At 46.1% G+C, this 20230-nt stretch overlaps 2 protein-coding genes across 4 annotated transcripts in view; one reads left to right on the forward strand and one right to left on the reverse strand.

The window, feature by feature from the left end:
• The first annotated feature begins 5509 nt into the window (after nucleotides 1-5509).
• On the forward strand, nucleotides 5510-11173 carry PFN2 (profilin 2). 2 transcript variants are annotated; one of them, XM_059822498.1, is made up of 3 exons: nucleotides 5510-5665; nucleotides 7232-7424; nucleotides 9426-11173. In XM_059822498.1, the coding sequence occupies exons 1-3, from the start codon at nucleotides 5534-5536 to the stop codon at nucleotides 9521-9523; spliced, it is 423 nt and encodes a 140-aa protein (XP_059678481.1). In that variant the 5' UTR covers nucleotides 5510-5533; the 3' UTR covers nucleotides 9524-11173. The 2 variants fall into 2 exon arrangements, with proteins under 2 accessions (XP_059678481.1, XP_059678480.1); XM_059822497.1 differs by having other exon boundaries at nucleotides 9111-9463.
• Nucleotides 11174-15129: 3956 nt separating this feature from the next.
• Nucleotides 15130-20230, reverse strand: part of RNF13 (ring finger protein 13) — a 47027-nt gene continuing 41926 nt past the window's right edge. For both annotated transcript variants that reach the window (XM_059822480.1, XM_059822481.1), the window contains exons 9-10: nucleotides 19077-19157; nucleotides 15130-17343 (exon numbers count right to left, since the gene is read on the reverse strand). In XM_059822480.1, coding sequence (XP_059678463.1) covers nucleotides 16979-17343; nucleotides 19077-19157 — 446 coding nt within the window. In that variant the 3' untranslated portion in view covers nucleotides 15130-16978. The remainder of the gene's footprint in view (nucleotides 17344-19076; nucleotides 19158-20230) is intronic.

A 20230-nucleotide genomic window follows, 5' to 3' on the forward strand; every position in this document is an offset into this window, starting at 1 on the left:
TTCATAATTGAAAAATTAACAGAGGGCTACCTATTTGGGTTCCGTTCCCTCTATTTAAAGCAAAACAAAATACTGCAGGATCTACATACACTGAGGACCCTGACTGATAAATCTGAACACACAGAAAGCTGGGTCATATAGGCCTAGTTCTGCACATCTCGCTCATACACGGACTCTCACCAAAGACACCATTATGAACTGGAGACTACCCATCCAGGTAAGAATTTACATATAACGTATTTTAATTTCTAGGATTAAGGTTTATTTTTTGTTGGCCACTGGCAAGATCAAAAACTTACCTTAAAAATCCAAAAGCTGAGCAAAGTTCCATGATTTCAGGCATCTTCTTTAGTGCTTTGGCCAGTCTACCAATCAGATCCACAAAGAACTGTCCTTCCTCAGATCTAAAGCATTTCTGGAAGCCACCGAAATGGCAGCAATCTCATACCCTTATCATCTGACACAGCAATACCCCTAAGCTTGCATCTGACTTAGAAGTTACATTTTAGGTTTGTTACATTTGAATGCGATGGTTAAATAAAGGGTAAGGAAGGGAAATTCTTCTTAACTGTTACCTAATTAATCCTTAGAAAAACAAAGGTTTTGCTGAGCTACCTATACCAGTAAAACCATGCCAGGCAACCCTCCTCTATGGAGACGAAACTCTCATCCGCACGTGGAGTTAAAACACCTTTCCAAACGACGTAAGATACAGCAGAAAAGCCTATTTTTTTCCAGAACTTTCTGGATGGTTTCAAGTGCTGTTGTACAGGGCTCCTTGTAGCACAACCACAGCTATGCTAGCACTGGACAGGACCTTTTTCATGCACAGCTGTAGCTATGCAATAAAACTTTGCATTGTGGTCTTAATCTAATGATTGTTGCATTTTGCATCACCATATTTTTTAAAGCTAGCTTCAAGTTTTCAGCTCATTAATATGTCATTTTTACAATTTATTTCTAGCCAACACTTACCCCAGCCTTTGGTGGTTTCCTCCTTTTTCAGCCAAGTCACTTAAGCAGCTGTGGAAGGACCCTGCAAAGCCCGTTTTCTAGTCATCACCACGAGGTTACGAGACAGACTGCACCTTGCTTCTTGGCTTTTAATCAGCAGAAGTGAATCTGCTAACTCGTAACACTTCTAAATCAGTTTTACCCTCTGCACTTCCGAAAGCACTTGTGGTAAGGAGAAAGACTGCCACAGGAAATCCAGTATGGTCTGGAGAGGAAGTCACCAGCACAGCACCGCGAACCGACGTGAGCAGTGGTAACACTGGAGACAAACAGTGCTTCGAGGGCGCTTTGGCTCTGTAAAGCTTAATTTTCACAAAGAAGTCAGGCTGCATTCCGCTGACGGTCACTTGCCCTTCCTGTCGACATCTAAATGCTGGCTAACGTTATCTCCAAATGGGCCAATTTGGTGAAAAACAGGAAGAACCTGGGACACGGTAAGCAATCTTACCTTTTATTTTTTATTTTTTATTTTACTAACAAAATACATGCCCTCCTTCGAGTTTTTGCTCAATTTGAACTTGTGCCTTACTAATACAAAAGCAGTCAAGTTTCTCACAAAGCTATAAATAGTACACTCTGGCTAAGCACAGTCGGTACTTTAAAATTCTTTCAAATTACTATTTTTCTTACATGTGATCCAACATAAATTTTAGACAAAGTTCTGAACCGAAGTAAAAAGACCAATAATTGTTACAAGCTGCATAAAAAACCCCCCAAAACTGTGGCTGTAGCGTGCAAATACCTTCCAGAAAAAAGAACTACCAGGCAGAATGTAGAAAGAGACTAAAATAAAATAAAATAAAAACAACAAAAACCACACAAAAAAACCCCAAACCAAACCAAAACAAAAAAAAAACACCAAAAAAACCCCAACCCACACTATTTATTGTACATGTACAGCTTATGTTCAGACAGCACCACTTCATGTATCAGTCCAGGTACTGATGTTAAAATGACCCACTACATCTATCAATTTTAACAACATTTCTGTTTACATGTAAATGCTTCATTCAACAAATGTCTCAGATTCCAATTAAGACTCATAACAAAAAATAAAACTGGAACTCCTCTCTCTTACAATCTTTTAACGTACAAAGCACATCCTCATTTTCTTAAATCAAACAGTCTCAAAGGTGCTGTTGCAGTAGTGTCTATACAAATAGCATTATAATGATCGTATAACATAGAACACGACCAAATGAGGCACCTAATAGTGAAAGTAGAATTAAGGGATTATGATTTTTAGAAAAAGCACTGATGACTGCTGAATCTGCAAATTATACATGCTACCTGGTAGTTTCATAACCTTAAATAACGGTAACCCAATTCAGACTTCACTTTCTAAATATATTACTAGAGTTACTTCACAAATAACCCGACTAAAAGCCGACCTACCAAGCAGATGGTAAATCTCCTACTCTTGTCCATCCATTTACGTTCAGGAGATCCCAGGCTTCCATGCAGTTATTTCCAATTTAATCATTAAAAGCAGACAACTGTATTCCCTGTATTGCTAACACAATCTGCTCATCAAAATAGCACACACGCTACTGATCACCCGGTTTATGCAGCTATTAAAAAAAGGTGATATTCCCTGCAAAGCAGTGGTAATATTACCAGACCCACTCTGCATTCTTTGACGTCCAGGTGAAACGTTTGGTTCATCGAAGAGGCGAAGCACTGAACCCACCACACATTAAACCATCCAGGATCTGGAATCCTACATCGTGCCTCGCGCACCGGTTCGGCAGCTGCTAAAGTAGCAGTGTTTCCCCCCAGAGTCGGCCCAGCTCCTAGCTGGCAGTGACCGTTGGGTCTCTACCTCCCATGAAACGGGACTGGACATTAGGTTGTGAGGGCTCGGAGATGCGTGCTTGGTCCTTGGGCAGGAGGGATGGACAAATGCATGGAAGGGCGCATGCAAGAAGGTGAGATACCTCCAGGCAAGAGGTGGCGTAGCCTTTGGCTAAAGCCCTGGAAACCCTCAGGTTCTTGCGTGAGATACCCCCACGCTTGTACCAAGCAGCCTGCCATCCATGTGAAGCCCACCTGTCATTAATCAAAGGACAGTGATGCTAGCAAACAGACAGCTCCGAAATTCCCAAGGCCTGCCCCTGGGTTCAGGGTGATAAGATGTCTGCCTCCATATTTATTAAATCCACTTATTAAAGTGAAACAATTTGGAATCCTTACTGCAGCTTGCAAAAACAACAAAAAATCCAAACCCCCTATAGATAAAAACCAAACACATTTCGGCTGAACTCTAAAAATGACGAACCCCTCGGCCTCCTGTTCATTTCAGACGGATGCATCCCATTCTGTGCAAGAAAGAGCATTAAACTGGGACCTCCTACAGAAGAGCATTAAAAAAGAGAAGCGACCCTCAATGGCAACTTCAGGCAGAAGAGAACTTTCCTTCCCACGGAAGGAATCTGCAGAGGGAGGATGATGAAAACAAACTTCACAAAAAGCTTTAGCCATTTAAAAAGCCAATAGCAAATGTAAAGCCTGTAACTCATTGGTAGATACAATGACACGAGGACGTTTTTGGTATACATGGACGGCAGGAAAAGGATAAAGCAAAGTTCTGGTGCTGTCCAAATTCAGAGGGAGAAAGGCACTGTGAAAATAAAATAGAGAAAATACTTATGGAATTAAGCTAAAAGATGCAAATAAGCTCTTTTTTAAGTATCCAGTAATCTAAGCAATCTCTATTAGCATCTAAACAACAGTCAATCCCGTGACAACTGAACTAGGTTTTAAAAGGACTAAGAACACCCTGAAGTATGCTGTAAGGATATTCATTATAAATACCTGGTCAATATTCTTCCTGGGGGATATATCCTCAGGAAAAGGCAGATTCAATTATTGTACACTATGCCTTGGCATATTCAGGTTTAAGACCTAACTTCTCGAATTAAAGCTTCAAAGTTAATTACATGGACAGCCCCTTCATGTTCCCCCCGTCTCCATTTCCCAGAGAATCACAAGAGATACCCAGCAAGGCAAACCCACCCTGCTCAAATGGGAGGTGACACACACCCCCACCCCCCGCAATTTCGCTGTTAAGCAGGACCGAGCCACTGCCCTAAAACATGCCCTTAAAGCTGGAGGTGAACATTCCTGCAACTTGTAGTAGGACGGTCTTCCGAGCAGCAATCCTGCCCTGGGCCCAATACCAATGCAGCAAATAGTGGTATCGGACCTGGACGTCTTATAAAGGAACACGGAAATTAAGTTAATTCAAGAGAAACTGGAAGAACAAAACCTGAAATCACCACTTGCAAAACCACGCAGAAATAAAATACAACAGATGCTAGCGTGTGAGATGGGGAGCCCACCAGCTCGATACGAGACCAGCAATTTGATACACGAATCCCCTTGCTACGTTGACGGGACAGGGGTTCAGTTCGCCCAGGCAGGGAGGGCAGGAGAGCGTGGCCACCTCCCAGCAGTGCCACTAACAGCGCCTTCCCGAAGGACACTCACAGCTGCTGGGTTACGCAAAGAAAACATGAAACGTATAGAAATAAAGCGGAAATGCAGCCAGCTGAGCTCACGCTGCCTCTCAAGAGACGGACCTGGGGAGCGCAGCCTCTGCACAGAGACCGCCAGCCGCACCCCGGACAGCGGGGCAGGTGCCCCCGGGCGCTCCCAGGAGAAGGCTCCGCTCTGCCCCAGCAGCCTCCAGCTGCGGATCTGCCTCATCAGCCCCGAGGAACAACCGGGGGTTACCCAAGCAACGACGCCGCTTCCCGACGGGGAGAACAGCGCGGTTCCTCGGACGTGAGGGCGACGCTCGCACCGCCCCAGGCGAGGGGCCGACGGGGGCACGGCGGCGGTACTCACCCCCAGCCCCGGCCGCTCCCGGCGCTCCGGGCACAGCGGGCAGAAGCATCAGGTGTCGGCGGGCGGCAGCGCGGGCGGCCGCCGGGCTCGGGGCTCGGGGCTCGGGGCGGGGGCTGGCCGTGCCGCAGCGGGGGCGCAGGAATCGCCCGCCTGCGCCGCGCCTCCCCCCGCGGCGGCTCGCAGCCCGCGCGGGCAGCGCTCTGCTCTCCCCCCCGCCGGACCGGACCGGACCGGACGGGACGGGACGGGACGGGACGGGACGGGACGGGCCCGCCCGCAGCAGCCCCGGGCCCCGCCGCCCCCGGGCCGGGCGGGAGCAGGACCCCGCCGCCGCCCGGCTCCCCGCTCCGCTCCGCTCCGCCCGGCGCGGCGGCCCCGCCGTTCCCCCCCTCGGCCGCGCGGAGCCGGGCGGCGCGGGGGGCGGCGCCGGGCCGCGCCCCTCCTCCCCTCCGCCCCTCGGCGCCGGCAGCGCGGAGGGCTGGGCTGGGCTGGGCTGGGCTGGGCCGCGCCGCGCCGCTCGCTGCTGCGCTCGGCTCCGCTCCGCCGCTGAGGAGGGAGAGGAGAGGAGAGAGAGGAGAGGGACGGGACCGCCGCGCCCAGCCCCGCCGCCCGCCGCCCGGCCCGCGCCTCGCCGCCCGCCCCGCTCGCCCCCACCGCCGCCCGCGCGAAGATGGCCGGCTGGCAGAGCTACGTGGACAACCTGATGTGCGATGGCTGCTGCCAGGAGGCCGCCATTGTGGGCTACTGCGACGCCAAGTACGTCTGGGCAGCCACGGCCGGCGGCATCTTCCAGAGCATCACGGTGAGGGCGGCGGCGGGGCGGGCGGGGAGGCAGCGCGGAAGGGCGAGCCCGCCTGCGGCGCCGGCCCGGCCCCGCGGGAGCGCGGCGCGGCCGTTAGCGGCGGGGCGAGGCGGCGGCGCCCGGGGGACGGGGGCACCTTGCGGTGCGTCGGGGGGAGGCGGCGGCGGGCCCGGCGGCGGGGGAGCGAGCCCGCGCCGCCGAGGGGCCGGGCCGGCCGCGCCGCCTTTTTGTCTGCGGCTGCCGGCGGCGCCGCCGCGGGAGCGGCAGCGGGGGCCCTTCCCGCCGGCGGGGGCGGGGGCCGCGGCCCGATGCGGCGCGGCCGGCCCGATGCGGCGGGGCCCGCCCGCGCGGCCGCGGGGCTGGCGGTGCCGCCGCGCGGGGGCCGCCGCAGCCGGCGGGAGAGGCCGCGCGGGGCGTGCGCGGCGGGGCTTGCGTAGGGCGGCCCGCGCCCGGGCCCGGCGCTGCGGCGAGGCTTACGTGCGCGGCGTAGGAGGCGTTCGTGAATGCCCACCTCGCCGCTGGCTCCATGTTTTTCACCGCCAAGATGGCGCACTGCCATTGATTCCTCCCTCCTTCCCCTCCCCCGCCCCGTCCGTCCTTCGCCGCCGCCCCGCTCCCGCCGCCCGCCCGGCCGTGCGGGACCCTCGCCGCCCCCACGTAAGGGCCCTGCGCGGCGGGCAGCAGCGCGCTGCAGCGCGGCCTGCCCCGGCCCACCCGCCGGGCGCGGCGGGGCCCGGTCCCGAGGCTGGGGCCGGGCAGGGCCCGCGGCGGGCGCGCAGTGCCGGGCCGTGATTGGGGCGGCCGGGCCCGCCGTGACGCTGCACTTTGAGGCCGCCGCGTCGCGGCCGGGCCCGCGGCGCCCCCCCCCCCCCGCCCCGCCTCACGGGGCCGCGGCGCCGCCCGACCCCCGCGGCCGCGCTCCCCGCCGGGCCCTCGTGCTCGCCCTCAGGCGGGGCCGAATGGCGGCGCGGCGCCCCCCGCCCCGCAGAGCCCAGGCCCGCCGCTGCGGCGCGGGCGGGCGCGGTGCCGCGGCGCGGAGGGGTGCGCTGCCGCAGAGCGCGGCCTGGCCGCCGCGGGCGGGGAGCGGCCCCGAGCTGCGCGGAGGCCGCCGCAGCTGCTCTGCGAGGGCCGCGCTAGTGCCCCGTCGATGGCGGCGGATGCGGTCGGGTGGCACCGGGGCTGGTCTTGGGGGAAGAGGGGCTGGCGGGCTTCTGGGCCCCGCGAAGCCGGCGTCTGCCCTGGCGCGCTCGGCCAGCGGGACGCGTGTATCCTGCGCTTGGCTGGGCTCGGCCGTGCAGTGCCTCCTTGAACGAGAACTTGGATCTGAGGGGGACTGCAGACCCGGGCCGTGAAGTATCGCAGGGCGGCGGTTCCACTGCTCACGGTGGCAATAAACCAGTGCCGTATAAACTGTGACTAACAAAGCCCTGTGTTCTGGAGCACTTCCTGGTGGGAGCAAGGGGAAATTCACTGCCTCATCCTCTCACCGCGAGACAGGGCACTTTCTAAATAGAAATTAAGCAATAAAAGACTGCCGTGCTAACTCTGGATTTTTTTCTTTGACAGCCAGTAGAAATAGATATGATTGTAGGAAAAGACCGAGAGGGTTTCTTCACCAATGGTCTGACCCTTGGTGCAAAGAAGTGCTCTGTGATCAGAGATAGCCTGTATGTCGATGGTGACTGCACAATGGACATCAGGACAAAGAGTCAAGGTGGTGAGCCAACATACAATGTTGCTGTAGGCAGAGCTGGCCGAGGTAAGCGTGATTTTCTTCACTTTCAGATCACTGAATTAAGAATGTGACCCTAAGCATAGACTCCAGCTATTAAGAAAACCAGGCTCCTGTATTTAACGGTTAATTTCGGGAAGTGGCGTAAGGGGGGGTGGATGGCAGTGGTCTGGCTGACAGGCTAGATCTCTGCCTAGGAATCACACTCGTCCCCGTTCCCACCTGTGATCGCAGCTGGGCACGATCTCTGACAAGCAGGAAAGAGCAGGCTAGAGCTTGAAGTAAGCTTGCCAAGTGTACGATAACTTGGTACCTAAAGCTTACGGTAGGGATCTATTAATGATTGGTAGTGAAACTAGCTCTTCCATTGTAAATTTCTCAGTGGAAGGTTTATTCTGCAAAGGCGTGAATTCCTTGTGTGAGCTACTCCTACTTGCCCTTTAACAAGTTCTACACTAACTCTTCTTGCACTCCTGTTGAGCTCTCTGAAGTCTCTCTTCAGGCAAAAAAGCCTGTCCCATTTGGTATTGTTGAGAAACTTGCTTTATGCTAGTACGCCTACTCCTTGTGCTCCTCATTTAACGTCTAGTAAAACGTATTATGGGGAAGGCACTAGGTTTGGATATAAAAAACGTGCTTCAAAATACCGGCTACGAGTAGTATGCCTTGCGTTCAAAATATCTGGCCTAGCGCTTTTGGCTGGCTGTAGAACAAATCAGTGAGCAACGGACCTTTCCTAATAAGTATAAAAACAAAACTAGAGCAAAACTTGTCTATAGGCTAAAGCCAGGCGGCAGTGATACAGGGCGAACGTTTGCAGCACTGAAGTGAAGCAAGCAGAGTTCTGACTCTGCTGCAAATTGTGAAATGCCAACGAGAACTATCTTAAGCTTTTTGTGAGCAAATCGCTCTGTCGATGTACAGTCACCTGTAGGTAGGCTGACGGCAGTATTTCCAATTAACAGTATTCCTAGCTTGGGAAACAATTACACACACAGCACTTATTGTGTCTGTGTTCCTCCTGGTGACATCTGCTGGCAACTCGCTAGTGGTGTTTACTGGTTGAGGAGCCTTAGGATGTTCTTGTTCGCCAGACCATTGGGACACTTCACCAAAATTGGGATTAAGAGAGAGGGTCAGCCTTAAAACCTTCCCTGCGTTTTTGTCTTCTGCAAAAAAGCACGTTTTGTAGTTGTATTGTTGCGTGAAAAAGTCTTCGCCCAAGTCTGGCCCCGTGGGTTTTTTTGCTAGTATCAAGGTGGTTACTCTGGTTCTTACACCAGTAGTGACCGCTACAGATAAGAGTGTAAGAATACTCCCTCTTCTGCTCTTCAGAGTCACAGTTCTTCTACATATGCTACTACTTTTGTCCACTTTTTCCCCCTTCTTTTTTTTAAGATGCAGCCAGGGTTTCCTTGCTGGGTGATGATGGATGGTGCTGATGGTAGAGAGGCACTGTGATGCTTTTTTGAGATAGTTGGTGGCATTTTTCTTAGCAGTGAACTCTTACAACTTACATAGTTATGTAATATCCCAGAGGATAACTTCTCCCAGCCCTGTCTACATCTGCATTTTTACAAAACTCCTGTTAAACTAGCTCAATACCCAAGTACTACATCTTGAATTTGAGTGTGTTTATTGCACTGCCTAAAACTTGAATTATTTCCTTGTCTAACACACTCTTTTTAAAACTTTTTTTCTTTTCTCTTTCAGTCTTGGTCTTTGTAATGGGCAAAGAAGGGGTCCATGGAGGCGGATTGAATAAGAAGGCATACTCAATGGCAAAATACTTGAGAGACTCTGGGTTCTAGTTGCTAGGCAGACTGTTAAGTATTAGGGGAAGATTGCTATTAAACTTTCCTGGCGGTGAGCTTTAAACCTTACATTCTGGAAACTTTATTAGCAATGCAGGGTGATGGGGTATGAACCTGTGTCTCCTTTGTATCCCTTTGTTGGTGGGGAAAGGTGTTATTTTTTTTTTTTTCTTTAATTCTGTTCATTTCTGTTTTGTTTCCTTGTGTACTCCAGCATTGGTTATAGTCATGGGAAAGGAAGGTGTCCATGGAGGGACACTCAACAAGAAAGCATATGAACTGGCTTTATACCTGAGGAGGTCTGACGTCTAAGCAGCCTCTCCCCATCCACCTAGCAACTGTCTTCACCACCACCCAGTTGTGTTCAGTGCTACCAGACTGTAGATGGTAGTTTGTGTTTTTTATTTACCCATTTCCTAATGTCATAATTCCAGTTACCCTTTGTTCATTTATATGTTAACCACTGTATGTAACCGAGTCCCGTATCTGGCACCGTTACTGCACCACAAAGATGATATGCATGATACCTTGAAAAACTCTTGGGAGGGGAATATGCCAAGTGTAGGCTTTGCTTTGTCTTAGCAATTAGTGTGATATTGACTAAAACAACTTAAATACTAAACAAGGTGCCGATTGTACAATCTAATTTGATCAATGCCTCTTCAGCACTTTGAGCAATTACACAGCTCACTAGTCTTCCTTTCACAGAGCATGGTTGGGAGGAAAAAAGTGCATGCATATCTTTACTTCTGTCCCTCTCTTTTTTTCTCCTTTTAAATCCACATTTGTTTGCTTACACCCGTTTTTATAGTGCCTGGTTTGTTTAACCGATTTGCCACTCAAAAGCTATTAATGTCACGTTAGTTTTGTCGTTGCACTTCACTGTAGGCTTAAGTCTTTTATTTTTTCTTCATGATGTCTGAAGCTTGTACTGCTTAACAAGTGCAATCACAAAACTATGAAAGGGTACAGATGCACTTCCTCCCATGACCTTAAAACCACCATCCTGAACGAATCCCCAGAGACATTCCATCCTTGCAATAGCTCAGGCACTTTTTTTTTTTTTTTTTTTTTTTGCCAGCTCCTGTTCTGTAGTTGAATTGTAAAAGGCTGCCATTATGGACACTAGATATCCCAACTTAACCATCTGGAGTGTGTCTGGTTTCAGTTTTTCATAGGACCAATTTTAATTTGCAGCTTGGGGGTCGTGGGGGTATTTTTGTTGTTTTTGTTTTTTAATATGAAACTGCAATGTCATTGTGGAAAACTGCCACCTTCAGCTACGCTGGGAGCTCTGCCTGACTCCAGTCTTTCTGCCAGATCACTTGCTGGTAAAGAGTTTTGCTCCTCTGAAGCCACTGTTTGGATGAAGGTTGGTAGTTTGAATGCTAAACTGTCAAAGTGATGCCATTTCAAATTTAAACTCTTCATTTGGCCTGTCACACCCTAGCTGCAGAAATTATGGAGTGAACTGCCTTGTGCACTAGTCATCTGAAATGTCTGTAACCAAACTCTCAGTTCAGGCACGGTACTAACTTGTATGTCCATTTAAAGAGAACTGCAGAACTCTGTATACAAAAGAATAAATGGGAGATGGTATTGGTTGGAATAACTGACTTGGCTGTCTTGTGATGAATTTTTTAATATGTATTCTGTGCCATACTATTGTTTAAAAAAAAAAAAAATGAACTGTTGCTATTGTGAGATGGATTTTAACTGACTACGAGGGTTTCTGTCGAATGGCACTACTTTAGGGACATTCTAGTATTTGCTTCTGTTGTTGGGCCTTGTGGATAATGTACAGATTTAAACAAATTCTTGTTGCTGATTTGTCCATTTCTTTCCCTGCACTTTGTTACATCTGGGATACAGTCTAACTCATCTGATTTAATATGCATTTCAAAAAATGCCATAACTATTAAAAACACCTTGTTTACAGACAGATGAAATAAATTTATTCCAACCAAACAAAATGAGACTGCTGGTAATTTTTCCCTCAACCCCCCAGGAATCCTCTGAGGCCCTTTTTCATTCCATGGCTGACTATACTAATACCAGCTCTAAGTGCAGTTCCAAGTTTTGTAAGACGGCAATCGTACGACAATATCACTTTAGTCAAAGGCCAGGCAGTCTTTGGGGTAGATCTTTTTAAACTGGGAGATGCTTTCTTGTCACTTAACTCTGCATTTATCTGACTCTGTGAATCCCCGGCCATGTGAATACCCAATACGCAAAGCCTGAAACAGAAGCTAGAGGAGACCTTTGCCGTATGGTCTCATTAGGGCAAGAATGTGCTCTACTGCATCAGAAAGGGGAGAGATTGAAGGTCTCTTCTTACCCCAGAAGAATCCTACCTGGCTTTTGGTACTTCTGCTACCCCAGTACTCCGAAAACACGGGTGCTGCAAACAAACTGGGGAGATGTGACTGTGAGCAGGGGGAGCTTGGGGGATGGGAAAAGAAAGCAAAGCCCGAACCTGAGGAGGTTAATCTTTAGCTAAGGTCGTGCTTGTCTGGGCCTGACAGTGCCAGTTACGTGCTGCTTGGGCATTGCCATTAAACTGCCTTCGTCCTCCCGTATCTTCCCCTACATCCTCATCTTCAGTGCAGGTGTTGCAGCTGCTCCTTTGCTTGTCACTAGATCCTGGTCTAGGTAAAACCTTCATACACAAAGCCTTTATCTTCTCCAACTACTTGAGTCGCTTACTGTCGGAACTGTATGTTCCAGCTCTTAGTGCTGAAGTTAGAACGGCCTAGAACAAGCCCCTAGCCCTAAGCAAGTTTAGTTAGTAACTAGTACAGAGGATGCAAACTTCTCGCTTCCCCCATAAAGTTACCTTAGTGCGTGAACCCGGGTTTTGCTCTTTATCTAAACTTTGTCTCAACCCAATTGAAAATCGCACTCATGTTCTGACTGCGGGGTGTAGGGTGCGCGCCTGTCGCTGAAGCTTTTCTGTCATAAGGCTGCAGCTGGAATTCACCGCAATGGCATCTCACAGGCAGGAATAGCCATTAGCAGTGCACACCAAGTAATCTTCATCCCATTCCTTATTTATTTTAACATTGTTTCTTTCTGACCAATTCCCCTCTCCTGAGCAGGTGTCTGTATGTCACCAGAGTACTTCCTCTTGGTCAGAATTGGGTGTTGCTCAAATTACTACTTTTTCAAATGCATTTGTTGATGACTTTCCACAGCAGAATGGTGTCTGTGCACCTCATGTGCTAGGGTCTACCTAAAACACCTTTCCTGAATAACCTGGACTCCCAACAAGTAAGTTTCACATTCAGCTCCCATTTCACAGAATGATAGGGGTCAGAAGGGACCTCTGGAGATCATAATTTCCAGATCTATAGACAATTTAAGTACAAAGGGTTATTCTCCTATGCTAAAGATTTGAACACTACATTGCGACCCAGGTCAGAAATTTGTGTTAGTATTTTTTTCCCTTGCAAAAAGTTACTATATACAGCCAAACACTGGCAGACGTTACAAAGTTCCCTGGAAGTGATTTTATCTGCTGACTTCAAGTCCTATGTGGTACTGTGCACCTATTGTCCTCCTCTTGCAATGGGCAAGATTGCACCGCTTGGGGTTCCACCTGCCAGCCCATGTTACATCATTCAGCCCTGTTCAACCACTGCAGCCATCACAGAGTTTATTGGGCTGTACCTCCTCTCACGAGTTTACCACTCAGGATTTAACAAAAGGATTCATACGTGGTGGCAGTGAACAGGCCTCATCTGTGTAGTTCTCCTGGGTTTTGTGCTCATGGTTTGTTCTGGTTTTACCCTCTTGCTAGGCCATGGTTTTCCAAAAACCGCGGTGGTTTTTAGAAATTTTACTTGCGTACAGCTGTCCTCAATACCTGCAGGCTCTTCAGCTTCCAGTCGAGCTCTCAAACCCATTCACTGCGGTTTACAGCGCCTCCCACTTTATAAAAACACTCTCGGATTGCTCATATGCTTTAGAAGTATTGCACCTTTTCTTAGGTCAGCAGTTCCCAACCATAAGGAAGCTAAGCACCCACCCCGCCCTTTTTTTTTTTTTTTCTTTTGTAGTATGTGTCCTTATTCGAGGCTTGGGTGAAAGAACAGAACTGACATTAGCACAGAACTTACATTAGTGTTTTAAAAAACAGGTGTAGGGAAAGGAGTAGGAAAGATGTGCAAACCAAGAGCAATACAGAGAAGAGGCAGAATTGCTTCAAAGGGTATTTTTTAAGACTAGTTCTCAAGGCGTTCAGTCTGTCTTCAAACTCGGGAAGAGAATGCACTATTGCCTGCATCACTTCACTTTCTGAAGGTTTACTTCTATATCCCAAATTACTTAGGCCTCTTGGAATGCACGGCGCACACTGGAAGATGATGAGGGCTGCATTTATGTGCAGAGTACCAGGGCTTTACAAGTTCTTAATGCTGACTTCCAGGCTATTCTAATCAGTCCCTCATTTTCTCTAAAATACATTTATGAAGTTAATTGTCAGTGTGCTTATTTTCTGCACCATCATAATTCACAGAGAGGTTTTAATTATACCAGCCGTTATTACTTAGCCTTTCAGTGGGCGTTACTTTTAGAATGAATGTGTTATTTAGAATTCCGTTAGAATTCAGTAGAAAAGTCTTAACTATTCTGAACTGCTGACAGCACTGCGTTTTTAGACGTTATCCATTTTTTAATATTCATTATATTATTTTGTTTGTTCAAACACCGGCCCTGGAACTCTCCCAACACTGTGCGCTGTCAAGGGGAGCTGAGGAGAGTTGGTTTGCTATTTAAATCTCCTCCATTCCTTGATTACTGACCTGTCAGGAAAAACACTTGTCAAATCCATCCCTTTCTTCCAGTCGCTTTTCACTGGATTCTTCCCAGCCAACCCCCCCACTCAACAAATGAAAGCTTACCTTCTCCTCTGAGGGCAAGTTTTAATTCCTGTCCTCTTTTGACTCCTTTTCCAAGTAGTTTGTTCTCATGAGGCAATGCGTGTTTCATAAGGAGCTATTTATACTGGTCATACAAGTAATATTTTGCGTAACTGCCAATGATACCTGTGCTGCTGTATGCAGAGAGATGCTTCAGAGGTCCCGTGGAATACTTAACTTCAGACACTAGGTACAACTACTTATTAGAAGAAATTTTTTTCAACTAGGCAATCAACTCTGAACCTCTCCAAAGCACCAACATCCTATTCTCGCAGATAGCTAGAGACTGAAGTTAGATCAGACTTGAGCAAAAAGCTCCAGGAGTCAGCTGTTCACAGTGCACAGTGAGGAAACGGTGCTGCTTCACCTGGATAACGTAGTAGGTCACAGGCCAAAGAAAAATCGGTATTTATCTTCTCCTGCAGGTTAGGACAGGCCACACCTTTTGAGACAGAAGATTTATCCAGCAAGTTTTAGTGAAATACGCAACTTCCACTTAGAAACGCTAACAGATACTTAACATTCCGAAGTATTTCTAATAATAAAGTGCTATTCCTTCTTTGCTTTTCATTCTCACTGGCAATGGCAACTGACAAGTAAACTGTATCTGTGGCGCAAGGGAGGTGTGGCAGTGGGAGTATCACTACAATGTTTACTACCAAGGCCTGCTGAAATAAAATTTACATTTATACCATTAGGGAATTTAGAAAACGGAACAGTTTTTTAAAAAAACACGGTACAGTATATTTGGGATGGAAACAGAATATCCTTTGCTGCATGCATTTTCTCTGTACAGCATGGAGAATAGCAGGTGAGAAACTGATAAAAAGAGTGTAATTTTACTTTTTGTCCTTGCAGCAAATACTACAACCAGAGTTACATATAGTATATGTTATAAAGTTTACTTCAGTTCATGGTTCTGGATCTCTTCAGGTTTTGGGGTACCTGAAACACAATTATGAATAAACACATGCACTCCTAACATATGAACAGCAGGAATCTATTTTAAGAAACATCTTTCAGCTTAGTAAGTTTTCAGAAATCAGTTTTCACATTTGCACGTAACTAGACATACACAAGCTGAAGTGGAATTTTACACAGTGAAAATACAATACGTTGTCTGTCATTAACCCCACGGATTGCTGGTGGCAGTGGTTTGAAGATGAATCGTTCTTTCATTATTATCCTTTTACCGTGCCTCGTTCTGCAAAATAAACTTTCTCTGCTTTTCGCCAGTCCCAGAGAATTGATTTCCATTGCCAGGTTGAAGCAAGGAGGATGGAGCTGGACTGTGTCCTAGCTCAGAAATAACAAATGGAACCCCCTCACCTGTGATCGCCTCAGTCCAGGATTTGGCGTTTTCTGACTTCCAGAATGCAGGCTCACAGGCTGCAGCTCTGGAGGTGTTGGCAGGTGGGCAGGAAATGTTAACAGCACTCTGCTCTTCCTTCCCTCCCCCCCATACAAATCACGTGTACAGACCCAGACTGATTCAAACTTCTCAAACTAAAAGTGAATAAAAATTAGGGTTTTCTATGTAACTTAGTCCTCCTGCACACAGTACTGATCAGTACAGCACTTTGTACTGTGATACACAGCACAAAGTAGGTTAATGTTCACTAAGGGATCTTAACAGTTGCATGTTCTGGATCTTTAAAAATACTTTAACCTTAGTAATAAATGTAGAAGAGTACACAATGAATGTAGGTAATGTGAAAGTTCAATAAATTCCTTTCGATACTTAGAGTGGAAAACATGTTTATTAACATTCTTTCAAGCTTTCCTTGTTCAAGGCCATATAAAAAAAATCTCTGCATTTTGATTATACGTATTTGTTTACTTTCTACATAGTTACAGAGGTATTATATAGCACGTACTTTTTTCATGATACACTGGTAAGTACTGAGTTCTGTTAAACAGTTATAAGCACTTGTTTTCAAATCAGGTATTTGAAAAGAACAATTTTTCTATGTACATAGTTTAGCAGACTAATGCAGCATAAAATGCTCTTTAGTAAGAGGTATATGAGTTGAGGACCAATAGGATACTTACCTAAATTATTTTTCTACGTGGAACAAAACCTCTCTTTTGGTCACTCCCCCCTCCTCCCCCCCAACTCCCACATCATCACTGGAAACCAGACTACATCATAGGAGCAAGTAGGGATAAGTAATGTGGTTATTGGTGGATCTTACCTTGTGAATTGCTCAAAACTAAGCATGTATTCCTAGGAATTGCTCAATGGAACTGCTTAAACTCAGCTACTGTGGCAAATGCCAAAGGATTATTTGGAATCACTACTTTGAGACAGAAGTGGCATTTCTTCTGCTTTGTTTTGATACACCAGCATACAGAATATTGATCTGTTCTACATTTTTCTTTCAGTAGTGGTGACAGTTTTTAGGAAAACTCTATACAAACATGCAAATACTTTTTTTTTGTTGGTCTTAAGGGGTAACACATACCATACATGTAATAAATATTGCTATCAGTATGACCCAGTCGTAGCTACAAAATGGAAAAAAATTACTTCCAGGTAAATCCCATTTCAACAAGATACATTTAGAGTCTGTGTGAGATTTCTATTGATATAAACTATTAACATTATTCATTAGCATTGTGAAGTCCAGTTAAACTGTTCATTTTGAGAAGACAGAATGTGTGACTGAATACCTGAATCAAAAATAAATCTAGCTGTGAAGATTTAACCATAGTACTACTAAATGAACTGCTGCTCCTACTGAAGAAACCAAATGGATTACAGATTAAAATATATTCCCTACATAAAGGTTTGTAAAGTATAGCCTTAAGAACTCTTTTGTTCGTACACTAGTCATCATTAGTAGTCTCAAACAGTATTTGCCACTCTGTACTCCCTTTCATCACTGGGCTGTAGTTGAACCACTACGCTTTCTTCGTTTATTCCATTTTCTGCGTCACTGCTATCAATATTGTCATTGTCATCTTCCTCATATTCTGAGGACTCGGTCATGTTCTGATGGGAATGAGATTCTGACAAAGCCCCAAATGACTGAGTACTAACTGAGGCTAATGGTCTAAGCAAAGGAGTGTTTTCAGATACTTCATTCTCTTCTTGACTACTGTCTGTCTCAGAGTCAGAGTCCCCCTGAGAAGGGACCACTTTCTGCTTACATACAGGACATGTTTTTTTTGTTTTTGTCAGCCACGGGTCCACACACTTGCAGTGATACGCTGTTAGAAGACAAAATGCAAGTACATCATTATCTAAGTGAAAAGGACAAGGAAACCTGCTAAATTGTATTTATGTTTAGTAACATGGGAGAACCTTACAATTTAACTCATACAGAGAATTTCAGTCACGAGTTTGTTGGCATGTAGACTGTCTATCCTTACATACAGAACACCTAACAGGATCTCTGCCAGATGGATATATACAATAAACACCTATTTCCTCTACTGAACGAATCTGAGAGTAGTCTTGCAATGGGCCACGTTTGACAAAATAAACTTAAAAACTTCTTGAGGAATTATACCCACCTTGCAGCAGACATGCCCACCATCATTATCCTCATAATGCCTCCAACCTCCACCAAGATGTATTGAGGCACCTTGTTATTAAGTAAAACTACCGCATGATTTTGCGCATTTTAAATTAGGTCTACGGTTGGCACCGCAACTATACTGGCCTTGTTTAAAAAAAAAAGTGTTTGAAAGTGTCTTACTTATGGTGTTAAAAACTTAGAAGTCTCTGTTAATAAGCAGAACTATCTAGCAAAGAGCTAAGTATTTACAAGGGCAAGCACACTGTGTTTAGTACCTGTTCAAGCACGTTAGTAGCATGTTCTCCACGAGAACTGACAGTGGTGGGTTTTGTTTGGGGTTTTGTTTTTTATTTTTTATTTGTCAGCAATCTTTGATATTGGTGATCAGGTTTAGTTAACTTTGCAGTCCCTAGCTGGGACAGATGCTCCAAATCTGTTCTCTTCCGAGAACTCTTTGTTTGTCAGCCTGCTTTGAAATTGCTTTTTATGACTGAGGATCTACAAAGCTCAGGCTGTCATCTGCTGTCTTCGCTGTGGATGTAAGGCTGTAACACCAGTTGCCTCTTTTTTTAAATCTCTTAGTGATGTGGTATTTGCTGTTGCAGTGCCTGGTCAGAGCAGGAATTTAATGAGAAAAAGGTGGGTAAAACTGCACACAGCCAAAATGGCTGTAATATAGTTAATGGACCAGGAGGTAGAGAGAGGGTCTCAGGCTAGGAAGGATGATTCTTATCTTTCTTGATAGATTTTACACAGCTTTTATCCAAAAAAATATTTAAATTTAGAGACGGCTCTTGGGTCCAGGCCTCTTCCAGATTTCTAGGTATAAGCTCTTAAAATGCTTCTTGTACTTGCATGCAGTTAAGAGCAGTCTTGGGGATGGATACGTATGTGACTACTAGATATGCCTTTTGGGCTGTGTTTGAGAAAGACTGTTCAGACCGTGCACAACTTGTCACAGTAACAGTATTCCACTAATTTTTGCATTGATAACCCTGACTTGCAAGTGCAGTCAAGGCAGTGGTCTATATGGCTTCAGGCTACGGGACAGACTATACCCCTTCATCCATATCTCTGTCACTAATATCTGAATTATGTTTTATGTTTTGTCTTTGAGAAAGTGAAAGCCTATTTTTTTTTAATGTAAAAAGTAACTCTGGAATGTATTAGGGGACAGCGTCAAGCCCAGATTTTCTTTCATGTGTACATCTAAAGAAAAAGGCAAAGTGGGAATGCTAGCCTTTTTGCTTTTAAAAAGAGGAAAAAAGTTTGCTCTTTTCCCAGTTTGTATATACACTCCTGCATATTAGCAAAAATAAATTTTACAAATCAATCAATAAACATATTTACTGTGGGTTTTAGACATGGTGTTTTAGAGAGCTGTTTTAATACAAATACCAAACCTAAAATACAGCTGCTTACCATGAGAACATGGAAGGATTCTGAGCTTGTCTCCGTCCTCATATTCATCCAGACAAATGGCACATACATCATATTCATCTCCTACAGCACATAATTGAGAATCGGTTTCACTTTAAAAGATTTACAACAGACCTTTTCAAACACATGCACACAGGTTCTCTTGGTTAGTTTCACAGGTTGAAGAAACTATTACTCTTTCCTGTTCATGCAAGGGGCAGGTTCTTTGAAGCTATATAGCTGACTGCTATGTATCTCTCCTTATTAGGACTATAGCTCATTTGCTTTCCCTTCAGGTTAATGAAAAAGTTTTAAACTGTGTGAAGTGCTATCTCTATAATATTTTATCATTCTTATTAAAAGATAACAGAATTAAAAAAGTAGGATTCACTTTACTATACAGGTAATTAGTAAGTTACTGAGAAAACTTGGCCAGAAAAATAGCAACAAAGACAACTGGGTAAAAAAAGAACAATCATCAAGAATGATAGTCTAGTCACAGAAGAAAGTTTACATTATTTTGTAATTCAAACCTCACAAATAAGATACACATTACTGACAGTATTGACATTATGTACACTGCTGTGATACATTATATGACCAAAATATAAACACTTTTTAGAAGTCAATTTATTCCTGTTTCATTTTTAATCAAGGGCTTTACAATATGGTCCTTTCATCAATTGAAATGGTTCTTTACAATTTCCTGGAAGACACTGGCCCTCTGAAGTTTGCAGTTACACCAGCAGCGTATGTCCTTGCTGTGGTCTCACTGCAGTGGGCAGCCCAGCCCCACCCAGCCGCTCACTCACTCCCCACCCTCCCCGTGGGACAGGGAAAGAATCAGAAGGGTAAAAGTGTGAAAACTCGTGAGTTGAGATAAAGACAGTTCAACAGGTAAAGCAAAAGCTGAACTCACAAGCAAAGCAAAATCAGGAATTCATTCACTGCTTCCCATCGCAGGCAGGCGTTCAGCCATCCCCACCCAGGACAGCAGGGCTCCATCACGCATAGCAGCGACTTGAAGACAAACGCCCTAACATCCTCCGAACATCCTCCCTTTCTTCTTCTTCCCCCCAGCTTTTATTGCTGAGCACGACATGATCTGGAATATCCCTTTGGTCGGTTGGGGTCAGCTGTCCCAGCCGTGTCCCCTC

Source organism: Gavia stellata, chromosome 11 (assembly GCF_030936135.1).
Source record: "Gavia stellata isolate bGavSte3 chromosome 11, bGavSte3.hap2, whole genome shotgun sequence".
NCBI classification, from domain to species: Eukaryota; Metazoa; Chordata; class Aves; order Gaviiformes; family Gaviidae; genus Gavia; species Gavia stellata.